At 34.5% G+C, this 24278-nt stretch overlaps 1 protein-coding gene across 2 annotated transcripts in view; it reads right to left on the reverse strand.

Annotated features, from left to right (window-relative positions):
* Nucleotides 1-7002: 7002 nt before the first annotated feature.
* LOC148952781 (fibroblast growth factor receptor-like 1) overlaps nucleotides 7003-24278 on the reverse strand; it is a 187974-nt gene continuing 170698 nt past the window's right edge. Inside the window, exons 8-9 of one of the 2 annotated variants that reach the window (XM_089088086.1) lie at nucleotides 22372-22570; nucleotides 7003-11779 (exon numbers count right to left, since the gene is read on the reverse strand). In XM_089088086.1, the coding sequence (XP_088944212.1) occupies nucleotides 11262-11779; nucleotides 22372-22570 (717 nt within the window). In that variant the 3' untranslated portion in view covers nucleotides 7003-11261. Of the gene's footprint in view, nucleotides 11780-22368; nucleotides 22571-24278 lie in introns of both variants that reach the window. The other variant, XM_089088085.1, reaches the window with a different exon arrangement.

Genomic DNA, 24278 nt, shown 5'->3' on the forward strand with positions numbered 1-24278 from the left:
CCTTTTTCTTTTTCAAAGTGACTAGTAATTTCTATTAGAACAATAACTTGGACTTTTACCATTCAGTCGTTACACGAACCAAACAAAATGTAATCAGGAGGGATCTGTTCCAGGTTTCTAAAACAAAAAGCTTTTTGGAAAGAATTTTAACATAAATCTAATAAAGATAGAATTAATTTGTAGATGGTAGTCGACTTTACTCTGTAATTAGGCTTAAAATCTGATTCTGTGTCATACTCTGATACTCACCTGATAGGGGTTGATGTCATTTTCTATTTAGATGCTGTAGTCTTTTGTAGATCCGGTGATTACTTTTTATGAAGGGGCAGATAAACAAATATCTATATTTTTAACCTTCGATATTCCAAAGTGTATGGTTGCAATTGATGATTGAAAGCAGCGCCCGAGTCTTACCTACAGCAAAACGCAATGTTCCTCCCATGTATTAATACATTTTTTCACCCGGTCACTTTACATGAAAGGGATGATCAAAGATAGCTGGGAGGGAGCTTGTTCAATTGAATACTGAAAGTTCTAATACTTTTTTTACGAGTTGAAAGTGATTTTGAGCTTAGAGGACCCTCTTCCATGCTATTTTTTGGTACATGCCTAAATATCCTCCCATTACTTCTAATAAAATATTTTAGACAGCTAGTTTGTTCTGAACAGTCAAAAATTCCAATAAGTATGGCTCTGGGCAGGCACGCACACAGGAATTTGTTTCGGGAGTGGGTCCCAAATCATTCCAATCTCTTATTCTGTGAGAAGTATCGGAAAATCATGGGGAAATAAAAAAAAATCGTGAATTTATGGGGGGTGGGTCCAGAGGCGTCCCTTTGTACGTGTCAGCCTCTGGGGATGACATGAGCCCAACAGCGAGCCCCCACTCATATGGTAAAGGTTGTATATTATGGTAATTTTTAGTAACTAAGATAGGATAAATAGGTGAAAAAGGGATACATTTGATTTTGGGTGTCCGACTGGCTCAAGACTTTCAGAGATCATTATCTTGGTCAGGGAGTGGTAATGTTGCATGTATAATAAATTCAGGTAAGGAGATCCTAATGCGCAGTGACAGACTGCAGGGGGAGAGACATTGGTTCACCTGAAAACGGGTCTCGAAAAAGGGCCAAGAGCTAAGTTTGTCTGAACGGGCTGAAAGTCCCTGGACCAACAGGACCCGGATATACAAAAACAATGTTAGTTTTGGGACAAAAGTCTCAGGGGAAACGAAACCCCAAATGGAGTCAAAATTTGTCCAGTTGACTTGAAACTTGTATGATCAAGCCCTGATGTACAAACGTGTGCCTTGGGGCCCTCCTCCTCCTCACCAAAATTCCAAATCTTCACAAACTTCTGGTCACTTTATTTTTTTTTCAAATTATTCCTTGCCTTTTCTCTTTTATTATTCCCCCCCCCCCCCCACCATCCAAGGGCGGATCCAGGATTGTTTTTAAGGGGAGGGGCAAAATAGGTTGATCCGATCAACTTGCGTTAGTTGCAAGTTTAATTAACACAAACTTCCGTTAATTAAGTAAATTATACTATTTAGGACTACACTAGGAGGGGGGCTCTGCCCCCTCATCCCCCCTCTGGATCCGCCACTGCCCCCATCAAAAAACACAATGCTGTGTAAGTACCTGTCCTCAAGTCATTGAACCACGGAGACTCCGATGCAAGAGAAAAACTGAAAAATATTGGTTATCCTGGAGATGGAGCCTGAAAATCACCCATTTTTTCAATTTTACTATTGCCCCCCCCCCCCCCCCCCAAAAAAAATTGGCCCACAAATAGCCCAAAAGATTTTTCCCAATTGGCTTGAAACTTCCACAGATTGTTGCCTGGGCTAAGACGGCCACACATTTTTGTTTGAAGGTGATACAATGTTAGGGGTTTTGATATTGGTCAGAATCATTCTTCTCCTTGAACGATTTTAAACTTGGAGCCTTAAGTCCTCGGGTTAAGGAGAACTTAATACCAATGAAGTAGTTTGAGGGCATAGTCCCCCAAAAGATGAGGTTAAAAAATAGTTACATATTTTTTTTTATAATCTGTCCGAAACTTATATTCTTAAATCCTTGGACCGCAAAGACCTAAACACGGAAGGAAGAGATAAAATATGTTGGTTCTGTGATGAAAGGGCCTAACTTTTTCACCGAACAGCTTTAAAGTTACATTCATAAGTTTCCTAACTTACCGGTTCATCCGTATGATGAAACCTAAAACGAACAGAAAATAAAACGAAGAAAAGAAATCAGAACTGAAGAGAAATTGACACAATTAAGAGTTTGGCTACCCCCTCCCAACTAGAACCACTAAGGGCCTGAACATGATTTTGCTTTACTGATAATAAGTACTTTCAGGAAATTATTAGCGTTATAAATATAAAAATAAACAATTGATCTAGCGTCATTAGTCTCGTATAAAATAAATTTTATCGACATTTTTTCCTTAAAATATACTCCTTTCAGATGTACTGAAAACCAGTTTTCATAAATTTTATTGGTTTGTCAAATCAAAATATTGTTTAAACAGAAATTGTTTTAAAAATTTCTCAGGTTAGTTTCAAAACTTTTACTTAAGCATCAACTTTCAAAATGTTTGAGCGGAATTGAATCCAAGCTAAAAGAAAATGAGTTTTAAAATATTCTTTTCTTTTGTGCAATCTTGATTATTTTTGATGTTAGAAAAATAAAACCCCCAATGTTTGAAGTATATATTGTTTTTAGTTAAGCATGTATGACCCTCATACCTATTAGAAGGCACGAGTGGGATATTTGCCCCATTCTTATTTACGGTAGCCAAGGCCGTATCCAGGGGGACTACGGGGTTTGAATACCCCTCCCCCCATTTGTGTCCGGCTGTCCATTTGTGTTCGGTATGTTTCAAACAGAGCTTTGTGCGAAGATTTTCTTGGGTTTGATCCCGTATCAAATTTAACCAGACAATGTCTCTCCACCACAATATTAGATAAATTGAAAAACCATGTTTGGGATTTGAGCAAGCTTGTGGGACAGGGATAAGACGGAGCAGTTGCTGTGAGTGGGTGCCTGAGAGGCACTCAAGCTTGGACTAGACAGCAGTATCCACGAGCAATTTATGCCAACTGTGGAGCATATACACTCAACTTGGTGATCACTTCAGCTTGCTCAATTCCAGTCATTAAAACGTGTTTTGGGACAATATCTCTGATCTGCAACTTTTTTGGCTTATCCCCTCCCGTACCCAGGTACTCAAAGACAGAATTCGACAATGTATGCCAGAATCTAGAAAAAACTACTCTCATTACCCTTTGTGAAACACGGTGGGTGGAGGGGCACGATGCCGTTAACCGCCCTGTGGAGCTCTATAATCCAATTTTAGAAGCACTGGAAGAGCTTCAAGATTTGAGCTTCAATTTGTACTTTACTGAAAAAAATCCAAATGAATTTACTGAAAAGAATGTGCATTGTCAGTTTAATATACATATGCTGATATTTATTCCTTAAATCTTAATTAACTTTTGTTTTCTCAAAGTTATAACCAAAAACATTTAAAAGAATTTTTTTTCAGTAAAGTACAATTTATATTCTGGCTTTTAGAAAGCATAGGGTTTAGAACCCTACTCAGATTTATTTCTGCTCGTTTTGAGTTTGACTTATTTTAATTTCTGTTTGTTTTGGTGTTTCATTTATCAATAAAGATACTGAATTGTGGTAGTTGTATGGTTGGTAGATTATTTGATTTCTATTTTTGTTCATTTTTGGTTTAATGGAGTTCTTTACTTTTTTTGAAAAACTTATTTTGTGCAAAAAGGTTTTTTTGATTAATTTCTGTTCGTTTTATATTGACATGGTCTTTTTCAGGGAGAAAGACTGAGCCTCTTCTGAGGTTAAACAGCCATCCCTTCCATAAATACCTTTAAAACCCCCTGGACATAACTTACAACCCTTGCCCTTAATCTCTGGGGTTTGTTTCAACCCCAAAAGCCTAGTTATATGATATTTAGACTATTTTGAACAGAATAGCTATCTCAAAATTTTATTACACGCATTTCGGGACAATCCGACGTGTGCTTAGGGGTGAGAGGGTAGCTGCCCTCAGATCATTTTGACTCTTAAAAACAGCACTAGAGCGTCTGATTACCAATCCAATGAGTCCCCTTTGAAGTTAAATAACCACACTTTCTATAAAAACTCTATACGTCCCCAGGGCAAAACTTACAACCCTTGCCCTGAGGGCTGGGAGGATTTGTTATACTCAAAGACATAATTTCCAGACCGTTGTGATAGGCTTTAAAATGGCTATATCAAAATTTTGATTGGAAGTATTTGGGGAAATGATAGGCGTAGAGGGAGATATTTGTCCTCTGATCATTTTTGACTAATAAAAAAAGGCACTGGTCTTCCAAATCTCCAATCGAATGAGCCCTTTTTAAAACTTTCATCGAATGAAAGTTTTACGACAAAGCTTTCTATAAAAACATTATATGCCCCAAGGGCATAACTTACGACCCTTGTCATGAGGGCTATGGGGGGAGGGTTGACATAATTTCCATAATTTCCTCAAAGACATAATTTCCAGACCTTTCAACTACGTTGAACAAAATGACCATATCAAAATGCTGATAAAATCTTTTTGGGGAAATGATGGGCATTTGGGGAAAGGGGGGGAGCGATTCTCCCTCTGATTACTTTCGACTATGAACTATGGAAATAGCCATCTCAATTTCATCAAAAGAGCCCTTTTTGAAGTTTTTACGACAACACTTTCTATATGACATTATATGCCCCCAGGGTATAACTTACAACCTTACCCCTGAGGGATGTTCGGAATTATCATACTCAAAAACATAATTCCCGGACCCCTCAACTACGTTCAACACAAATGCTATATCAAAATGTTGATCGTAAGTGTTCGAGGAAATTATGGGTATAGGGGGGGAGGGGCATTCGCCCTCCGATCACTTTTGACTATTAATAAGGGTACTAGCCCTCTCAATTCCCAATTGAATGAGTCCTTTTGAAGTTTCTACGACAACACTGGCAAAGACCTAATTTCCATAACTTTCGACTACGTTGAACAAAATGTCTATCACAAAATTTTGATTGGATGTATTTGGGAAATGATAGGCTTGAGAAGGACCTTAGTTACCTTCCAATCACCTTTGAATGTTAATAAGGGCAATAGCACTTTCAATTTTCAAATGAATAAGACCTTTCTGAAGTTTCTACAACACTACTTTGTATAAAACCTTAAATACCCCCAGAGGACAACTTACAGCCCTTGCACTGAGGACTGTAGGGGGGGGGGGAGTTTCCTCCTCAAATACATAATTGCCGGACTTTTCAACTACATTGAATAAAATGTTTATCTCAAAATTTTTATTGGATGTTTTTGAGGAAATAAAGGGCGTGGGAGGGTTGTTAGTTTTCCTCCAATCCCTTTTGACCATTAAAAAGGCCACTAGCCCTTTCAATTTTCAATCCAATCATCCCTTTCTGAAGTCTCTACGACAACGCTTTCTATAAAAGCCTTGTATGCCCCCAGGGCTTTACTGACAACCCTGAACCCTGAGGGGTTTGGGGGGATTTTCATGCTCAAAATCCTAATTTCCAGGACTTTTAACTACGTTGAACAAAATGGCTATCTCAAAATTTTAACTGAATGTGTTTGGGGAAATGGCGGGTGTGAGAAGGGGGTTAGTTGCTCTCAATTCACTTTCGACTATTAAAAAGCGCACTAGCCTTTTCAATTTCCAATTGAATGAGCCTCTTTTGAAGTTTCTACGACAACCCTTTCTATTAAAACCTTATATGCCCCCGGGTATAACCTACAACCCTTTCCCAGAGGGCTCTGAAGGGGCTGTCATCCTAAAAGACCTAATTTCCCAGGACTTTCAACTACGTGGAAAAAAAATGGTAATCTCAATATTTTGATTGGATGTGTTTGGATAAGTGGGGGAGTGGGAGGGGTGTTAGTTGCCTTTCAAAAAATGTCAACTATTAAAAAGGACACTAGCCATTTCAATTTTCAATCGAATGAGCCCCTTTTGAATTTTCTGCGAAAACGCTTTCTATGAAAACTTTATATACCCCCAGGGCATAACTTATAACCCTTGCCATAAGGACTGTTGGGGGGGGGGGAGGGGTTATCCTTAAAGACTGAATTTTCAGGACATTCAACTACTTTGAACAAAATCGCTATCTAAAAATTTTGATTGGATGTGTTTGGGGAAAAGGTGGGCGTGAGAGGGGGGTTAGTTGCCCTCCAATCACTTTCGAATATTAAAAAGGACACTAACCCTTTGAAATTCCAATCGAGTAAGCCTTTTTGTGAAGTTTCTACGACAACGCTTTCTATAAAAATTTAAATGTCCCCAGGGCATAACTTACATTCCTTGCTCTGAGGGCTGTGGGGGAGTGTCCTCCTCAAAACTATAATTTCTTTTTTGAAATCAACTACACTGAACAAAATAGTTATCTCAAAATTTTGATTGGATGTGTTTGGGTAAATGGTGGGCGTGAAAGGGGTTTTAGTTGCATTCCAATCGCTTTCGACTATTAAAAAAGGCACTAGCCATTCCGATTTCCAATCGAATGGGCCCTTTTCGAAATTTATACGACAACTCCTTCGATACGAATTGTCCTGGCCTGGAACCAAAAATAAATAGGACATTATACGCCAACATCGTTCTTTACTTAGGCAGCTCGATTGCGCTGCCTATGATAAGAAAAACCTAAGTATCGCATATTTTCGAAGATTATATTAAAAATTATACTTTTGTTTCATCCGCATTATACTTTTGTTTCATCCGCACTATACTTTTGTTTCATCCGCATTATACTTTTGTTTCATACTTTTGTTTTAATTTTATACCAGCTTAGCTGGTATAAATTAAAACCCTCCGGCAATGGATATGATACACACATTTAACGGATTTGAAGATGATACACACATTTTCAAATACGTTAGAAGATCTGTTTCGTGGATAAAAAACTAAGAAGTTGTTGTAAACAATGCTTAAGAAATTGTAACATTTTAATTATAAAAATATAAATAACATACAATTTCACAAGTAAAATTTGACTAGCCAATACATACATTATTATGTAACACATTAATGCAAATTATGTAAAATAAAAATCATAAATATTTGTCTATACGCTAATTGTAATTTCTACGTAGCAAATAATTATCACAACACTATCCTAAGTTATAGGCTGAGACAGCAAAAATACAAACAATTTCTTATATTACTAATTTGCACAGTAAAGGAAAGAAGTTGTTGCAGCACAAATGCCCAATGAAGAAGTAGTCCTTAATATAAAACCATAAAATTGCTTCTTTTAACTAATCAGTAAGATCCATTGGTAAAGCTTCAAAGTACCAAGGACATCAAAATAAAAACCTTTTTGCCCCCCCCCCTGGACCAATTTTAGGACCAATTCATACTAAAAAGCTATGATTTTCTAAAATTTTCTTTTGATTCTTCCGACATTTTTAGGGCAGTATCATATTTTCATCAGTGTTGCCATGTTTAACCGTTAAATTTAATAAGCATTATTTATTAGTTAGGTTTGACAACATCTTTCGTTGGTAATTCAAACGTTAGTAATTTGTTGATGCAAAAATAAAATACACCTTCAATAGAAAGCTATACCTTATTAGGCTGTTTGTTACCATTTGTTTTTGGTTATTTTTGCTAACGCTTCGCATACATTTGTTTTCTTTAAATTTGACAACAGTTAACACAAAAAACTGTGTTAACGAGAAAATTATACCTTCTTAAGCTGTTTGTTACCATTTGTTTTTGGTTATTTTTGCTAACGCTTCGCATACATTTGTTTTCTTTAAATTTGACAACCGTTAACACAAAAAACTATATAACTCAATACAGAGGTTTTTTAAAATAAACTAAATTCCTGATTTTTTAAAAGATAAATGGTTGAGTAAACTGCCACTTATCGAACCGAATCCAATCTGATAATTTTCACTGTCCTTGTTAGCCTAGTTTAAAGTATTGTTACTGCCACTTAACGAACCTAAATTGTCATTTAATGAGCCCAAAACAATCTGATCAATTTCACTGCCCTTGGTAGCCTAGTAAAAAGTATTTTTACTGCCACTTTACGAGCCCAAACTGCCACTTGACGAACCCAAAACATTCTGATGAATTTCACTGTTCTTGGTAACCTAGTATAAAGTATTGATACTGCCACTTAACGAACCAACAATTTCACTTAACTAACCCAAAACAAGCTGATTTGATTTTCACTGCCCTTGGTAGCCTAGCAACATTTCTGATAAATTATTAAATGCTAGTCAAACCTGGACATGTAAAAACCCATCACCATTTTTTCGATCAGCATGAGTTACTGATAAAACGTCAAGGCAAAGTGTAAAGTATTGGTATTGGTAAAATGTAAAGTATTGGTGGGGGCAAAGTGTAAAATATTGGTACTGCCACTTAACAAACCCGAACTGTCACTTCACGAACCCAAAACAAGCTGTTCCCATTTATACTGTTTTTGGTAGCCTAGTATAAAGTATAGATACTGCCACTTAACGAACCAACAATTTCACTTAACTAACCCATAACAAACACATTTAATTTTCACTGCCCTTGGTAGCCTAGCAACATTTTTCATAAATTATTAAGAGCTAGTGAAACGTGGACATATAAAAAATCCATCAAGTCCTTTTTTTCGATCAGCATGAGCTACTGATAAAACGTCAGGGCAAAGTGTAAAGTATTGGTATTGGCAAAGTGTGAAGTATTGGTGGGGGCAAAGTGCAAAGTATTGATACTGCCACTTCACAAACTCGAACTGTCACTTCACGAACCCAAAACAAGCTAATCCCATTTATACTGTATTTGGTGGCCTAGTATAAAATATTGGTACTGCCACTGAACGAACCCAAACTGCCACTTAAAAAACCCAAAATAAGCTGATTTAATTTACACTGTCCTTGGTAACACAGCAACAATTTTGATAAATCAATAAGAGCTAGTGAAAACTGGGCATATGAAAACCCATCAAGTCGTTTGTATTTTTGTTAATACAACGACTTGTAACAACGACCATTAAGAATCTGAACATGAAAAAAGTTAAAGGATACTGAAAATAGAGTAATATAAGCTTTAATATTTAATACATTTTATGATATATTAAATTAATACATTTTAGTATATAACGATAAGATTGTAAAAGATTATTATCAATAAATAATAGCCATTAGCAAAGTACACATTATTAATCAAAAAAAAACTATTTGAATAAGTTGATCCGTTAAGAGGTCAGGTCGACTAAGCCCTTAAAACAAACAGAGTGAGAATAAAAATAAAAAAAGTAAATAATAAAATAAAAAGTATATAAAAATATAAATATAAATAATATAAATAATAAATAATAAAAATATAAATAATAAATAAAAGTAAGATTTAGTTCTGGTTTTGATTTCAATACATAAATAGCATATTTAATTTAAATATGTGGTCTGATTGGTGTTTTCTTATGTAACTGACCAGAGAAAATGTTCTGAAGTGTTTTTTAAGGCTTGATTTGGTTAAATTAGTGTTTAAAAAACTATTTTGCTTTCTATAGCAAAATCAATTGTCACTATTAAACTTTAGATCCTTTTAGTGATTTGGCACTAAAGCTTTTGGAACGGATTTATATAAAAAAAAACCTGGACATTTTTAATATTAAAAAGTTTATCTGCAAAAAATTTATTAGAATAAACTGGACTAGAGGACATCTGGCTTCTCCTTTATTGACCATTAATTTTGATATTTATTACCGCGAAAAAATAAATAATATTCTTACAAAAATTATTTTCTCTGATTGGTTCAGGAACTTGGATTTCATACTTAAAATTACTGGCTGACTGATTTAATGAATGACTGATCATTTTTACCCTATCTTGCACTTTTACCAGCCAGAATTTTATAGATTCAACTTCTTTACAGCTTCCAGCCCTTAGCATCTTCTTCTTACATTTGAACCTCAGACTAGATTACTTTTTATGTCCATTTACTCTTTAAAGAAGACCTATTATATTATAATTTTTAAGAATTTCTAATGTTTCAATAACTAAAAACCAATGCATTAATTAGACATTAACCGAAATATTAAATATTTAAAAATATTTACTACAAATATTTAATAAAATTATATTTTAAAATACTAAAAAAATTTATAGAAATAATATTAAACAAAATTAAAAATAAATTGAACTAAATTAAATAGAAAAAAAGATATGAAATGAAAATGTTTAACCATAATACTTGAACGAAGGAATATAAAAATGCAAAAAAATCGTCTGCAGTTTTACTTATTTTATCGGTTCGCCCAGCAACAGCAGGAGACAGTCAAGGTTACAGGCACTGGGAATCAATTTCTCCAGAAGGGAGGCTCAAGCTCCAGAAAAAAAAAAACTGTGTTTTATCTAGCATTTAAATGCTAGAAAACGTGGGTAAACAAGGTGATTTATACCCTTCATATTTAACCAATGTGGTCTTACAAATTATTTGCTTTTGCTGAATATTCACTGTCTTTAATTCTATTAAGCTACTCTTTACTCTTTAATCTGTCAGTTTTGGACTTGTTTTCCTCCAAGGCTCAACCAAAGGCTAAATAAACTATAAGGTCGTTACAATTTAAACAAGGAAATCATCGAAATCTTAACGAGATATTGAATGTCGACATTCCAGGCTATCACATCCAGTGTCAACAGTAGTGATGATGGCATTTAATTTTTCAACGTTAAATCTATAAAGAGATTTAATCACTTCACTAATACAGCCTCTGAAACGCACAAAAGTCTCATTACTTTTGAAATAGGGAAATCATCAACGTTTAAAACTGTTTTAGGCCATCAATGAATCTGATACTTTAAAGGCTGAGTATTTTAGAGATTTTACTACTCTGCTACTTTTAGGATATAACCTGATGCATCAATGTGAGAGTGTTGGGGCTTATAGTATGTAAGATAGCAAAGTCATCAATACTTTAAGGACGTCAGGACACTGATAATGCTGACAGTTTTAAAGGCTTAATTATTAAGAATTCCGTTTTCCTGTGCCTTTGTTTACCACTGAAAGAGTGTTGTGGTTCATATTGTTTACAACAGGAAAGTCAACAATGCTTTGAACGATATCAAGACGCCGATGTTACTAACACTTTAAAGATGAAATCTTAAAGACTTTTGCTGTTCCATGCCCAGATATATCACTGAGACAGCCCTGGGACTTCTAAAATAGGTAAGTCATTAATGTTTCAAACAATATCAGGGCATCGACGATGCTGACACTTAATATATCCCGTAGAAGTAGAAGTATTCTGACTTAAGTGACCGAACGACTTATAACTATTTCCACCAGGTAGTATATAAGTTGGTGTATTCCTACCCCCATAATTGTCTCTAAGCAAAGGATAAGACCCAGTGTAAGGAACTTGAACGGGTTCAAGATACCCATTTTGATCACTTGCTGGGTATCTTGAGTCTCTGTAAGTCACTTGAGGATAAACTACCCTTTTTTCACGTTGATGAATACAACTGTCAATCGGTACTGCATAATGTCCCTCTGCTAGATTGGAGGAAGGTGTGGGTAGGCATGGGGTTGTCTGTTCGTTAGGCAGCTGAAATTGATGTATAGGTGTTTTTGGTTGGAATCTACTTCTGATGATGCAATATACACAAAAAGCAACTACTCCTATTAGTGCTATGCTTGCTATAGGCAGGACAATTATTGATGTTGAATCAAGACCTGAAGTCTGTCCTGGAATGAGTAGCCCTGGAAGAAAATAGCTGTTATTTAACAACAATTACATTTTGTTTATGTCTACTAGTAAGTTCGATTTTTGCTGTATTGTTCTTGTTTTAGTTATATTACTCCACTGGTGTTGTTATATAGTGGGCCAAAAATAAAATATTATTATTACATATAACATATATAAAAGACCATTTTAAGGAGGGGGCAGGAGGCTTAGACCCAACCCAAAATGTTTGTCCGACTCGTAAAAACGTAACAAATTTTTTAAAAATTTGAAAAGTTTTAAAAAAATTTATGTAAAAAAAAAAAAAAAAAAAAAAACAAATGACCGTGGATTGTCAGTTTAATTTACATATAGTGATATTTATTCCTTAAACTTTTGATAATTATTTATTTATTAAAGTTTAGGAAAAACGAAAACATTTAAAATGTATTTTGTTTTCAGTAAAGCGCAAATTGTGTTCTGGTCTTGAAAAAGCATGGGATAAGCCCTACTCATGTTAATTTTTGCTTGTTTTGAGTTTGACCTCGGCTATTTATTTTAATTTCTGCTCTTAATGAGTTTCTTTTATTCATTGATAGTGGTTTGTGGTAGTTTTACGCTTGGGAGTTTATTTGACTTTTTTTTTGCTCCTTCTTGGCCTAATGGAGCCCTTTACTTTTCTTTATCAAAATTGTTTGATGGAAAAAGTTTTTTAAATAAATTTCAGTTAGTTTTTTATTGACACAGTCTATTTCATAGAAAAAATCATACTTTATATCTCTTCAGTTTTCAAACATTTCGTGGTAAAGAACTGTGTAAGGAGCGACCCGGCTCAATATTAACCAAAACTCTAAATAACAAAATTTCGATATCAATAGATATATAAAAGAAATTGCCTTTATATGCTGATTTCAAATATGTAAATTTCGTTTAGTTTAGTCTTGCTCATCATAGTTTACGAGCCTGAGAAAATTTGCCTGAATTTTAAAAAAGGGAGAAAACACCACCTAAAAGTCAAGTGATCTTAATGAAAATCACACCACCAGATTCAACGTATCAAAGAACCCTACTGTATAGATTTCAAGCTCCTATCTCACAAAAATGTGTAATTTTGTATTTTTTGCCAGAAGAAAGATCACGGATGCATGTTAATTATTTTTTTTTTCCAGGAGTGATCGTATCGATCCAGCGGTCCTAGTACATCGGGAGAGGGCTCATTCGAATGGAAATTTAAAGCTCTAGTGCCCTCTGCAAATGATTGAAAAATTGGAATGCCACTAGGCCTCTTCCCCCGCCCCCTTTTGCCCCAAAATCGTCTGATCCAAATTTAGAGATAGCCATTTTGTTCATCATAGTTGAAAAGCCCAATAACTATGCTTCTGGGTATAATATGAACCCCTCCCACTGCCCCAAGAGAAAGGTCCTTAAGTTATAAAATTTGCCCATTATTCGTGCATAGTATTTGTTATTGGGATGTATGCCTACATTTCCGGGTGAGGGTGGGGTAAAATTCTCTGCTGGGGTTTTTTCCATGGGGGAAGTTTCCCAGGGAGTGAAATTGTCAGGGGAATTAAACACTGGGGGAATTTGCCAGAATTCTTACTCTTTTTATATGTCTTGCTTTCTCGTTTCCGTCGTAGCTTTACGCGCGGAGTGGTTAAGAGTAATTGTCCGGGGTAAATTTTCACCATAATTGAATTGTCTAGGGATATTTCCGTGGGGAGGGGGCTCTTCCGTGGAGATGGAGCCAGATTTCCTGGCATTGTTTAAAAAACAATCAGAAATCAAATTAAAAAATAATTTTTTTCAACTTAAAGTAAGAAGCAACATTAAAACTTAAAACGAACAGAACTTATTACGTATATAAGGAGGGTTGCCCCCCCTCCTCAGTATCTCACTCTTTACGCTAAAGTTTGAATTTCAAACTGAAGTTTAATAATTTCTGTTAGTTTTAAGTTATAATGTTGCTCCTTACTTTCAGTTGAAAAAACGTTTTTTATTATTTAATTTTCTATAAGCATCCTTAGTATGGGAGGCTATTTGTATGTTGGAGAAACTTTTTCAACAAGTTTTAATCCTGACAAAAACAGTATTTTTTAATTTAATTTTATAGCTTCTGAAGTTGACCTGAAAAATAAAACTTAATACCGTTCCCAAAAGATTCTATCTATGCTCTTTGATAACATTGATAAACATACACTCTTTTCATTTATTTAAATTGTAAAGAGCAGAAGCAGTAATTGTTGTATCCCCAAAAGTTTCAACTTAATACGCCCAGTTATTCTCGATATATTGCTGAGGTGTCTTATTGGCAATCATAAACACAGTGCCTTTTGATTTACTTTAAAAAAACATTTAGTTTTAAAGCATAAGGGACCAATTGCATAACTATGGGGGGGGGGGGGAAGTTGACACGCCTAATAGCCCTAAAGACATAGTTGCTGGACCATTGTACTATGCTGAATAAAATGGTTGCTCAAAACTTTGACTTGATTGCGTTTGGAAAATGACTGGGCCTCCAATCTCTTGTTACTCTTAAAAAGGGCACCAGAATTTTGAATTGAATTAGCTCCTTTAAAAGTTTCAATGACAATTCTAGCTATTAGAGATTGGTGCTGCCTATGATATTGCTTTTATGCCCTTTTGAAAACCTAAATGCATACATTCTTTTCCTTTAATTGAAACTCCTAAACGTCCCCTCAAAATTTCATCTTAATACCTTTAGCATCATTAGTTATATTAATTGTAGTGGTAGCATTAAAAGTATACGTATAGTGCCTTCTGGCTATTTCAAAATCCCCGACAACTCACCCTTAATGGTCTAAATTTGTAATATAAGCTGTTCTTCAGATTTTACTTTGTCACCTTTTTGAAAGTCCCCATACTCATACTTTTTTTTATGTACTTCAACATCCGCCTAAATATTCCTTAAAAACTTCACCTGAATACACTAAATACATAATTACAGAAACTTCTAAATCTGTTTGGCCACTAATCAAGTTTTTTGCCACGAATTATGTATTTAGTAAGGTTGTGCAATAAGTTCTCTTATATTTTTCAATTCAGAAGGGAATTTTTCAAACAAGTAAATGGTTTACCCATGGGGGCCCCTTTATCCCCATTATTCTCTAATATTTTTGTGGAGAATATTGAAACAATTGCGTTAGATTCATATTTTTTTAAACATATTTTTTTTGCGGCCGGTTTTATGGATTATATAATTTCAGCATAGGATTATGGGGAGGAGGAATTAAAATGATTTTTGGAGCCTCTTAATTGTTTGGAGGGGGCATTTAAAGTTTACTGTTGTATTAGAAGAGAATGGGAAACTTCATTTTCTTGATGTTCTTCTTTAAAAAAATGAAAATAGTCTGGATTTTAAAATTTACAGAAAACCGACAAATAAGAATAGATTTTTGTCTTATAGTTCCGGTCACGCTCGCCAAGTAAAAATTGGTTTGATTGTTTCTTTAACTGACTGGATCTTTAGTATTTGCTCTCCAAAAGTTTTTAAGGAGGAGTTGTCTTTTCTAAGAAAAATACCAATGAGTAACATGTATCCAGAGTGGTTAATTAACCCGACTTTTTCAAAAAGAAGGAAAAGGTTTCTAGAGATTTCTAAGGAAGTCTTGGAGACAACACGGGAGAAGAATACTATTTGTTCATTGTCATATGTACCCGGACTAAGTGAAAAACTGAAAAGAATTTTACAGAGTAATGGTCTAAAGGTAGCTTTAAAGAGTAATAATGCTTTGGGTATTTTTTTAAAGTCAGGGAAGGATCTAACTTCATTGGGGCAACAAAGTGGGGTCTATCAGATCCCATGTACTTGCGGAAGCTCATATGTGGGACGTACTAACCAGAATTTGGAAATTATATTATTACAGCGTAAGGATTCTATTTCATCGGCTTTAAAACAAGGCTCTAAGTCTTAAGATTTTACTTTAGCCCTCTTGGAACATATCTTCAATTTTCCAGACCATTTTATTTCGTTCGATAATGTCTCTTTGATTTCTAGGGATCGGGGTTTAAAGCAAAATTTTCGTGAAATGCTTGAAATAGAGAAAATCTTATTCAAGAATATTGCTTTGAATCGGGATACAGGTGAATATGGGCTGAACTCTATCCATGATAATTTATTAATATCTGACAGAGTAAAGTTCAATTCACCCAATGTAGTTAACCTCTGTCCAAATGTTATTTCATTGAATGCTAATGAGTCGGATCCAAGAAGGTCAAAGAGGCTAGCTTCCGCTTTTGCTTTGAAAACAATTGGAGTATTAAACACTATGTATTTTTATTGTATTTCGTATATAAACTTTTGTTTTTAATTGTTTTAGTTATGTTTAACTACTGATGACGGCCACTGCATGTGACCAAAATATCTGGTATTTTTTGTGAGTTTCAATTACTGTTTGTGAAACACTGTCTATTAAGAGGATTTCATCCCTATTTGAACATGTATTTATCGTCATGGAAAGGCAGTGTGGTCTCCAAAATTATCTACTTGGGAGGATCTTTCCATGGGGGAAGAGAATTTTCCATGAAGGATTTCCCAGCATTATTTAAAAAACGATCAGAAATTAAATAAAAAAACAAGTTTTTCAACTGAAAGTAAGGAGCAACATTAAGAATTAAAATGAAGAGAAATGATTATATATATGAGAGGGTTCACCCCCTCGTCAATACCTAGCTCTTTACGCTAAAGTTTTTTTTTTAGTACTTTCAAAAGGGCTATTTATTCTAATTAGACTGCCTTTGTGATTCAGGGGTCATTCTAAAAGAAATGGAACAAAATTTGAACTTTACCGTAATCAGCTAGGTATAAAGTAGGGGGCGAACCCCTTCATATACGTAATAGTGTCTGTTCGTTTTAAGTTTTAATACTGCTCCTTACTTTCAGTAGAAAAAACTTTTTTATTTCATTTTCAAAAAATCCTATTGAAAAAATGGTGATCAAGAATGCGTTATTTAAAGACAACGAGAATACTAGACGCAAAACAAATGTTCAAAGCAAAACAAATATTGGTTTGTTTCGTCCAGTATTTTAGTTCACCTTAAAAAACCACATTCTCACTCTTTATTTTATAAATTTTATTTTTCAGGCCAAAATTGGTTTCAGACTTATCTATGTTGATTTTCATGCTAAAACTCAAAAGCGGAATTTAAAACTAAACGAGCTCTTTATAGGAATGGCACCCTCCTTCATAAGAGCTCTTTTATTAAAAGAATTATTGTTATAATCCAGAAAATCCAGGACCAGATACTTTGAGAAAGGGAATCCTTCTTTTAGTCTCTGGTCATTTAGGGCAATCGTTATGGCAATCAAGCAGGTGCACGCCCAAGGTCCCTTAATCCAGTACCCTTTGCCAATATATAGTAAAAAGCAAAAATCCAAAGCACAAGTTCTCTGTGAGTGAAGTAGGCCTAATGTATGATATTGATCAATAGTAAAAACAAATTCTGAATTTTTACGAATGTTTTTTTTTTTTTTTTTAGAAAAACTGACTAAAAGACTTAAAGCTTGGAGCAAAATATGCAAATAAAGCTGGGACTTACATCAGGTTCCATTTTAGGACGAAGAAGGGCAATTAAAAATAGACAAAAATGAGTGAGCCATTTAGTTAATATAGAACATTATGGGATGAATCGTAAAAAATGTGACATTTTGGAGGGGCGATTGGGTTTGAAAGCCCTCTCCCCGATAGTCCATCCTAGAACAATGAATATAGTTATATTTTTAAAGTAGTATCATCAAAATTGGAAAGTACTACAAATTATCTTGAATCGTCCCAGAGAAAGAGCAGTTTTAGCTATTTTTAGCCCGAAAGTTTTAGCCCGAAAAACACTACCTGTGCCAGCCGGGCTAGAATATTATTCTACCAAACAAAAACAAGTATATTTAGAAAATATTATTCTCACAATACACAATTGAGCCACTTTCTAAGAAATTCTGGATTTCAGCATAATTCGAAGGTTAGCTAGGGAGTTCTATCAGAGGAAGGAGAGAAATAATTTTTTGTGTCAAAGCTTAGCTCAACTCTTGTTCTCAAGCAGTGTTTATAGGAGGGTTGTGTTTGCTATAAATTGGTTAACACCCAGCATTAGAGTTCCTACCTAACTCTAACCCCCACCCCGTGACTTGACATATATGAAATCTACCACGGACATTGCCATTTCAAGGTTTCGGATCAATGCAAAAGAGTGTGATCCTTTAGTAGAATATAGCATCTAACTTTATTAGCTATGAAAAGATTATGGTTTTTGTCAAAACACAATTCATTACTCATCGATAAAGACAAGATTGGGAAGTATATATATATACATCACTCCATGATAAAATCGTTAGCATTTCTACAGACTGCCGAAAGAATAAAAAGCAAGATTCTATATGCAAAGACAAACAGACGGAAATAAGTTTGTTTCTCCAAAATTTCGACAAATCATCGCCAAAAGAAGAGAAATTGTGAAAATACATGGCGAACAAAATTTCTGATGATACAACAAGTAACAACTACCATTTGATGGGTGCCTTCCTACAAGCCAACTGAAAACCCTAAAACTAACTTCTAACCGAGTTAGCATATGATGTATACCGAAAAGCGCTCCTACTATCGACGAGTTAATCTTTACTCAGAAGCCAAATACTTATCTAGGCTCTTTTGTCTTGATTAAATATAATCAGTTTTTCAAAAGAAAGTAAATAGCGACAGAGAGTGGATATTTTTACTTCAGAGAAACTTACAGTTCATGATATTTTAACAAAAATCATGTCCCTAAAAGTTACTACCGCTTCTGTTTTTATTAACATCTTTAGTGTTTTAATTCAATCAATAATCACATATTTTTCTAGTAGGTAGAGCCGATAGTTTGTTAGATATTTAGTTACTAGGGTAGATCCATCAACCAGAGCAGATATTTTATTTCATAGAAACATAAAGTTCATGACACTATAGCGAAAGTCATGTCCCTAAAAGTTACTATTGCTTCTGTTTTCTTAACATTCCTTAGTACTTAAATTAAGTAACAAAATTACTTTCCACGAGATCACGCTATCCTTGCTCGCGTCTAATATATTCGTGAATGCTTAGACAGAGGTGAAATTTCGGCAAAAATATATTTAAATTTTAAAAAAAGCATTCGATACAATATCACACTGTATTCTTTTTTGTAAATTGGATAATTGAGGAGTGCGTGGACCGGCGTTGGATCTAGTTAAATCTTATTTTGATAAGAGAAAGCAACAAATAGACGAAGAAAATTTCCTTTCTCTGCCTGTTCCTCAGTCTTCAAAGGTTGGGGTACCTCAAGGCTCTGTCCTAGGTCCTCTGTTTTTTCTAATTTATATAAATGACCTTCACCACCATCATATATTTCAGTAACGTTCCAGCAACAATATATTTAGATTTTTAAAAAGAATTTGATACAATATCCCATTGTATCATACGCTATCCTTGCTCTCCTTCAAAATATTCATGAATGCTTAGATAGAAGTAAAATTCCAGCAACGATATATTTAGATTAAAAAAAAAAAACAACATTCGATTCAATATCCCACTGTTTTCTTTTTTGTAAATTGGATAATTGTGGAGTGCGTGGACCGGCGTTGGATCTAGTTAAATATTAAATAAAAAAACAAGTTTTTTAAACTGAAAGTAAGGAGCGATATTAAAACTTAAAACGAACAGAAATTATTCCGTATATGAAAGGGACTGTCCCCTCCTCAACGCCTCCTTTATTGTTTTAAAAAATAAAGTTGTGAGGCAGAGTCAAACTTTAGCGTAAAGAGCGAGGCGTTGAGAAGGGGACAGTCCATTTAATATACGGAATAATTTCTGTTCGTTTTAAGTTTTAATGTCGCTCCTTACTTTCAGTTTAAAAAACTTGCTTTTTTTATTTAATTTTTGAACGTTTTTGAATAAATGCAGGTTTTGATCTTGGCTCACCGTACATGAATAATTAAAACAAAATTTTCATATTAATTTACTTTTATTTAGTTAAATGGCTTTCTCGAAACTTATTTAATTTTATTTACGAACGCTTTTATTAGTAATAAATATACGTAACTTACGAATTAACTTACGTAACGAACTTCTATATTCAAATATTTTTAATACGTTTATTATACCTTGCTCTTTAAGCGAAGGTTTGAATTGTGTTCCAATTCTTTAAAAATTAACGCTTAATAAAAAAGGCCGTTAATTATAATAAATAGGTCTTATTAAAGTACTAAAAAATCTTTGGCTTAAAGAGCGAGGTATTGACTAGACCCAATTATATATGTAATATTTTCTGTTCGTTTAAAGTTTCGATGTTGCTGCTATTGCAGTTGAAATACTTGTTTTTTTATATTAAATTTCTGATCTTTTTTTAAATAATGCTGGGAAGTCCGGTGTCCTCTTCATAGCAATGACCCTTCCCCCATGAAAACTTCCTTCATGGAAAGATCCTCCCACATAACCCACCCACACCCCTACTACCAGGAAAAATCTCCCCTGAAAACGTCTGTGTACTTACAAATAACCAATACTATATGTTAACATTGGGTAAAGTTAATAACTTTCAGCCCTCCCCCCGGGAGCTTCGGGGGATTAAGTCATCCTAAAAGACATACTTATAATATTTTCGAACATGCTGAACAAAATGGCTATCTCAAAATTTTGATCGGGTTACTTTGGGAAAAAATGAGCGTGGGAGGGGGCCTAGTTGCCCTCCATTTTTTTTGGTCACTTAAAAAGGGCACTAGAAATTTTTATTTTAGTTCCAATGAGCCCTCCCACGATATTCTAGGACAACTGGGTCGATACGATCACCCCTGAGGAAAAGAAAAAAACCCAAAAAAACAAACAAATAAACACGCACCCGTGATCTTTCTTCTGGCAAAAAATGCAAAATTCCACATTTTTGTAGATGGGATTTTGAACCCTCTACAGTACGGTTCTCTGATACGCGGAATATGATGGTGTGATTTTCATTAAGGTTCTATAACTTTTAGGGGGTCTTTCCTCCTTTTTTCGAAAATCAGCCAAATATTCTCAGGGGCCTAACTTTTGATTGGTAGGATTAAACTTGATGAAACTTATATATTTGAAATCAGCATTAAAATTTGATTCTTTTGATGTATCAATTTGTATCAAAATACCGTTTTCTAGAGTTTCGGTTACCATTGAGCCGGGTCGCTCCTTACTTACAGTTCGTTACCACGAACTGTTTGATAAAGCAGGGGCATTGGATCAATTTGCGGGTGGACAGGAAGATACCTGAATGAGTTATTTCTAATGCCAAAATATCCTAACTCTTATTGAGCCTCCAGATAAATATGGAATGAAATCTTGGGAGGGGGGAATTGGTATTTAATCCCTCTTGTTTCCTCGGAATATAACTGGCCTATGCCTCTATTATTTGTGCTAAGGACGGGTAAAAGCGTCCCTCCATCGTGACATTCTTTTTCTACGTAGCAAAAGATATTACATTCACATGCCTAGTGGCAAAGAGGTTGAAAAAATAGGAAAGATATCATGTGCCTCACATGGATATATCTTGCGAGGTAGAGGTCACGATGACTTAAGCTGCGTCGAAATTTGAAGATCGCAGAAGATCTGCTTCGAAGTCATGCAGAATTTCCATCCATACGAAGATTAATATCCCTTTCCATCCACCGAAATTCCGTATTAGAATTATTACTAATAACCTATTCAACGAAGCTACTGTTCATAGAACATTTAAAATAAATATTAAAATTTTGCTCAAAATGGTAATTAAAATCTAACATTTTCATTCCTAGGCAGAACAACCGTAAAAGCGGGACGCTACAAATAACTTTAAATTATTGATATATTTAATTTAATAGCAAGAAAGTGGTTTCATTGGAATCGGTAATCTACATCATGTCTTGGTTAGGCCTGGGCATGATTTGAAAAACTACCAGGCATTAAATAAAAAAAGTTTTTTCAACTGAAAGTAGGGAGAACATTAAAACTTAAAACGAAGAGAAATTAATTCCGTATTTCAGGGGGGCTACTCCCTTTTTAATCCCTTGCTCTTTACACAAATTTTGACTTTGTCTCAGTTCTTCAAGAAAGACTGCTCATTTACAAGAGCCGTTGGATCTAAATGAAAAGTATTTTTAAAGAACTTTAAGACTCTAGCGTAAAGATTTAGGGATTAAGAAGCACCCCCCCCCCTCATATTCAAAATACTAAATGTTTGTTTTAAGTTTTAATGTTGCTCTTTACCAAGGTTGTATCCAGGGGGAGGAGTAATGGGGTTTTTAACTGCTGAAAGACAAGGGCCTTTGAATTGAAATAAGAAGCTTTTTAGTGTACTAAAAACTTTAGCGCAACAAGTTAGGGATTAAGGATGGGGGCAACCCCATTTATATTCGGAATAGCTCCTGTTCGTTTTGAATTTTAATGTTTCTTCAAACTTTTAGTTTTAAAAAGCTTGTTTTTTTAATACCCTTGAGGAATAAAGTGATTGGACAACGAAAATACGTCACTGACTTAAACCAATGAAATTAAAGCGTTCTTTTACCATGGAATTACAGAAAAGTATCCTCTTTTGTTCTCTTTGATCATACTAACGAGATTGTACAAATCAGGAATAAAAAATTAAAAATGAAAATTACCACCGTCATAGCTCGGTTGTGGAAGGACTCGCACACTTGCTTCTCGAAAGCTATATCCCACGCTATTAGTTGCCACACATACATAAGTCCCACTGTCGTCTTTTGAAACGTGTTCGAAGACCAATCGATCTATGTATGCACCATCGTCGGTTCGTGCGGATACTCGGCCAGCTCGCACAACTCGGTATCTCCATTGTCCAAACTGAAAATAAAAAACATCTTGTGAGGTTCTCGATATGAAATAATTGTTTAATGATCTGACACTCACAAAGAATGTTACTAGCTCCTCATTCCTTTTTTATATGCAAATAAGTTCCCATAAATAAAATTTAATGTATCACTTAAATAAAATAACATAATATGGGAAATTTTTTTTTTTTTTTGTGGAAACCGAGTAACTTCAAAAAAATGTTTCTTAGAAACTAAATTTGGTATAAACACTCATGAATCAATTTGCCCGTTTTCTTTCGAAAGTAAATATTCTCTTCTTTATTAGAACAATAAACTTCACAAACTAACATTATTAATACGATGTCACATATGCTTACTTTTTTCTGCTTTCTTTTTTTTGTTAGAGCCTGCTTGTATTTTTTATTAAACATAGTTAACCAGTATTCTGTGATACATAATCGCTATAACGAAGCATAATATTATTTCGTTCGTTATTTTAACTTCTTTACGAAGACCTGACATTTGGTTCCGGTTATTCTAAGGGTCTTGTTTTTTTTTGTTTCTTTTTTTTTGCATTTTGTATGCTAAGCAGCCAGGGAAGGGTACAGCCTTAATATCGCATTCAATTACATTTTTTATAATATTAATAAAGGAAGCAATTATTCCCATTTTCGAATTCTCTTTGTGCAATTGAAATGTCACATTCTTCTAATAATATTTGTCATTTTCTAACGTAATCTTTCTTTTTGTCACATTTTAACACTTACCTGTTGCTGTTATTAAAATAAGACAGGTACATTTTCTCTTTCGAAGTACCTCTTTCGTATGGCCTCATATTCAATAAAGTAAGACATATTATGGGAATCTAGACAAGCATTATGCCACCCAAAAAAAGAAAACATATCAACTCGCTTCCATCAGTTTTACAGATGCCACACCCTTGAACGCTCTATATACGAGCAGAACTTCCATACAAAACTGCATACAAAACTTCCATACAAAAGATTTTCATCACTTCCCTGTAATTTTCTATTTTGATTCAATTAGTTTGTTTTTTCAATCCCCCCCCTTACCAAATAGAAGTCTTAAAACTAGTATAGAGCTATTTCAAATCTGTGTAGGGTTTTGAACCCTATAATTTGAACCCTATAAAAGCCAGAATATAATTTGTACTTTACCGAAAATACTCAAATGAATTTACCGAAAAAAATATGCATTGTCAGTTTAATATACATATGCTGATATTTATTCCTTAAAATGTTAATTAATTTTTTTTCTTAAAGTTATAAGTAAAAACATCAAAAAAAGAGATTTTTTCAGTAAAGTACCATTCTGGCTTTTAGAAACCATAGGGTTCAGAACCCTACTCAGATTAATTTCTGCTCGTTTTGAGTTGGACTTATTTTAATTTCTGTTTCTTATCTCAAAATTTCTATTAGTTTTACGACAACACTTTCTATATGACATTATATGCCCCCAGGGCATAACTTACAACCTTAGCCCTGAGGGCTGTTGGGGGTTGTCATGATCAAAAACATAATTTCCGGACCATTCAACTACGTTCAATAAAATTGCTATATCAAAATGTCGATCATAAGTGTCTGCGGAGATGATGGGTCTGGGGGGGGGGGAAATTTGCCCGCCGATCGCTTTTTAACTATTAATAAGGGCACTAGCAATCTCAATATCCAATTGAATAAGTCATTTTTGAAGTTTATACGACAACGCTGGCAAAGGCC

The sequence above is a fragment of the Artemia sp. Qi Xiang Cuo genome, chromosome 4 (genome assembly GCF_049724085.1).
Source record: "Artemia sp. Qi Xiang Cuo chromosome 4, ASM4972408v1, whole genome shotgun sequence".
Lineage (NCBI taxonomy): Eukaryota > Metazoa > Arthropoda > Branchiopoda > Anostraca > Artemiidae > Artemia > Artemia sp. Qi Xiang Cuo.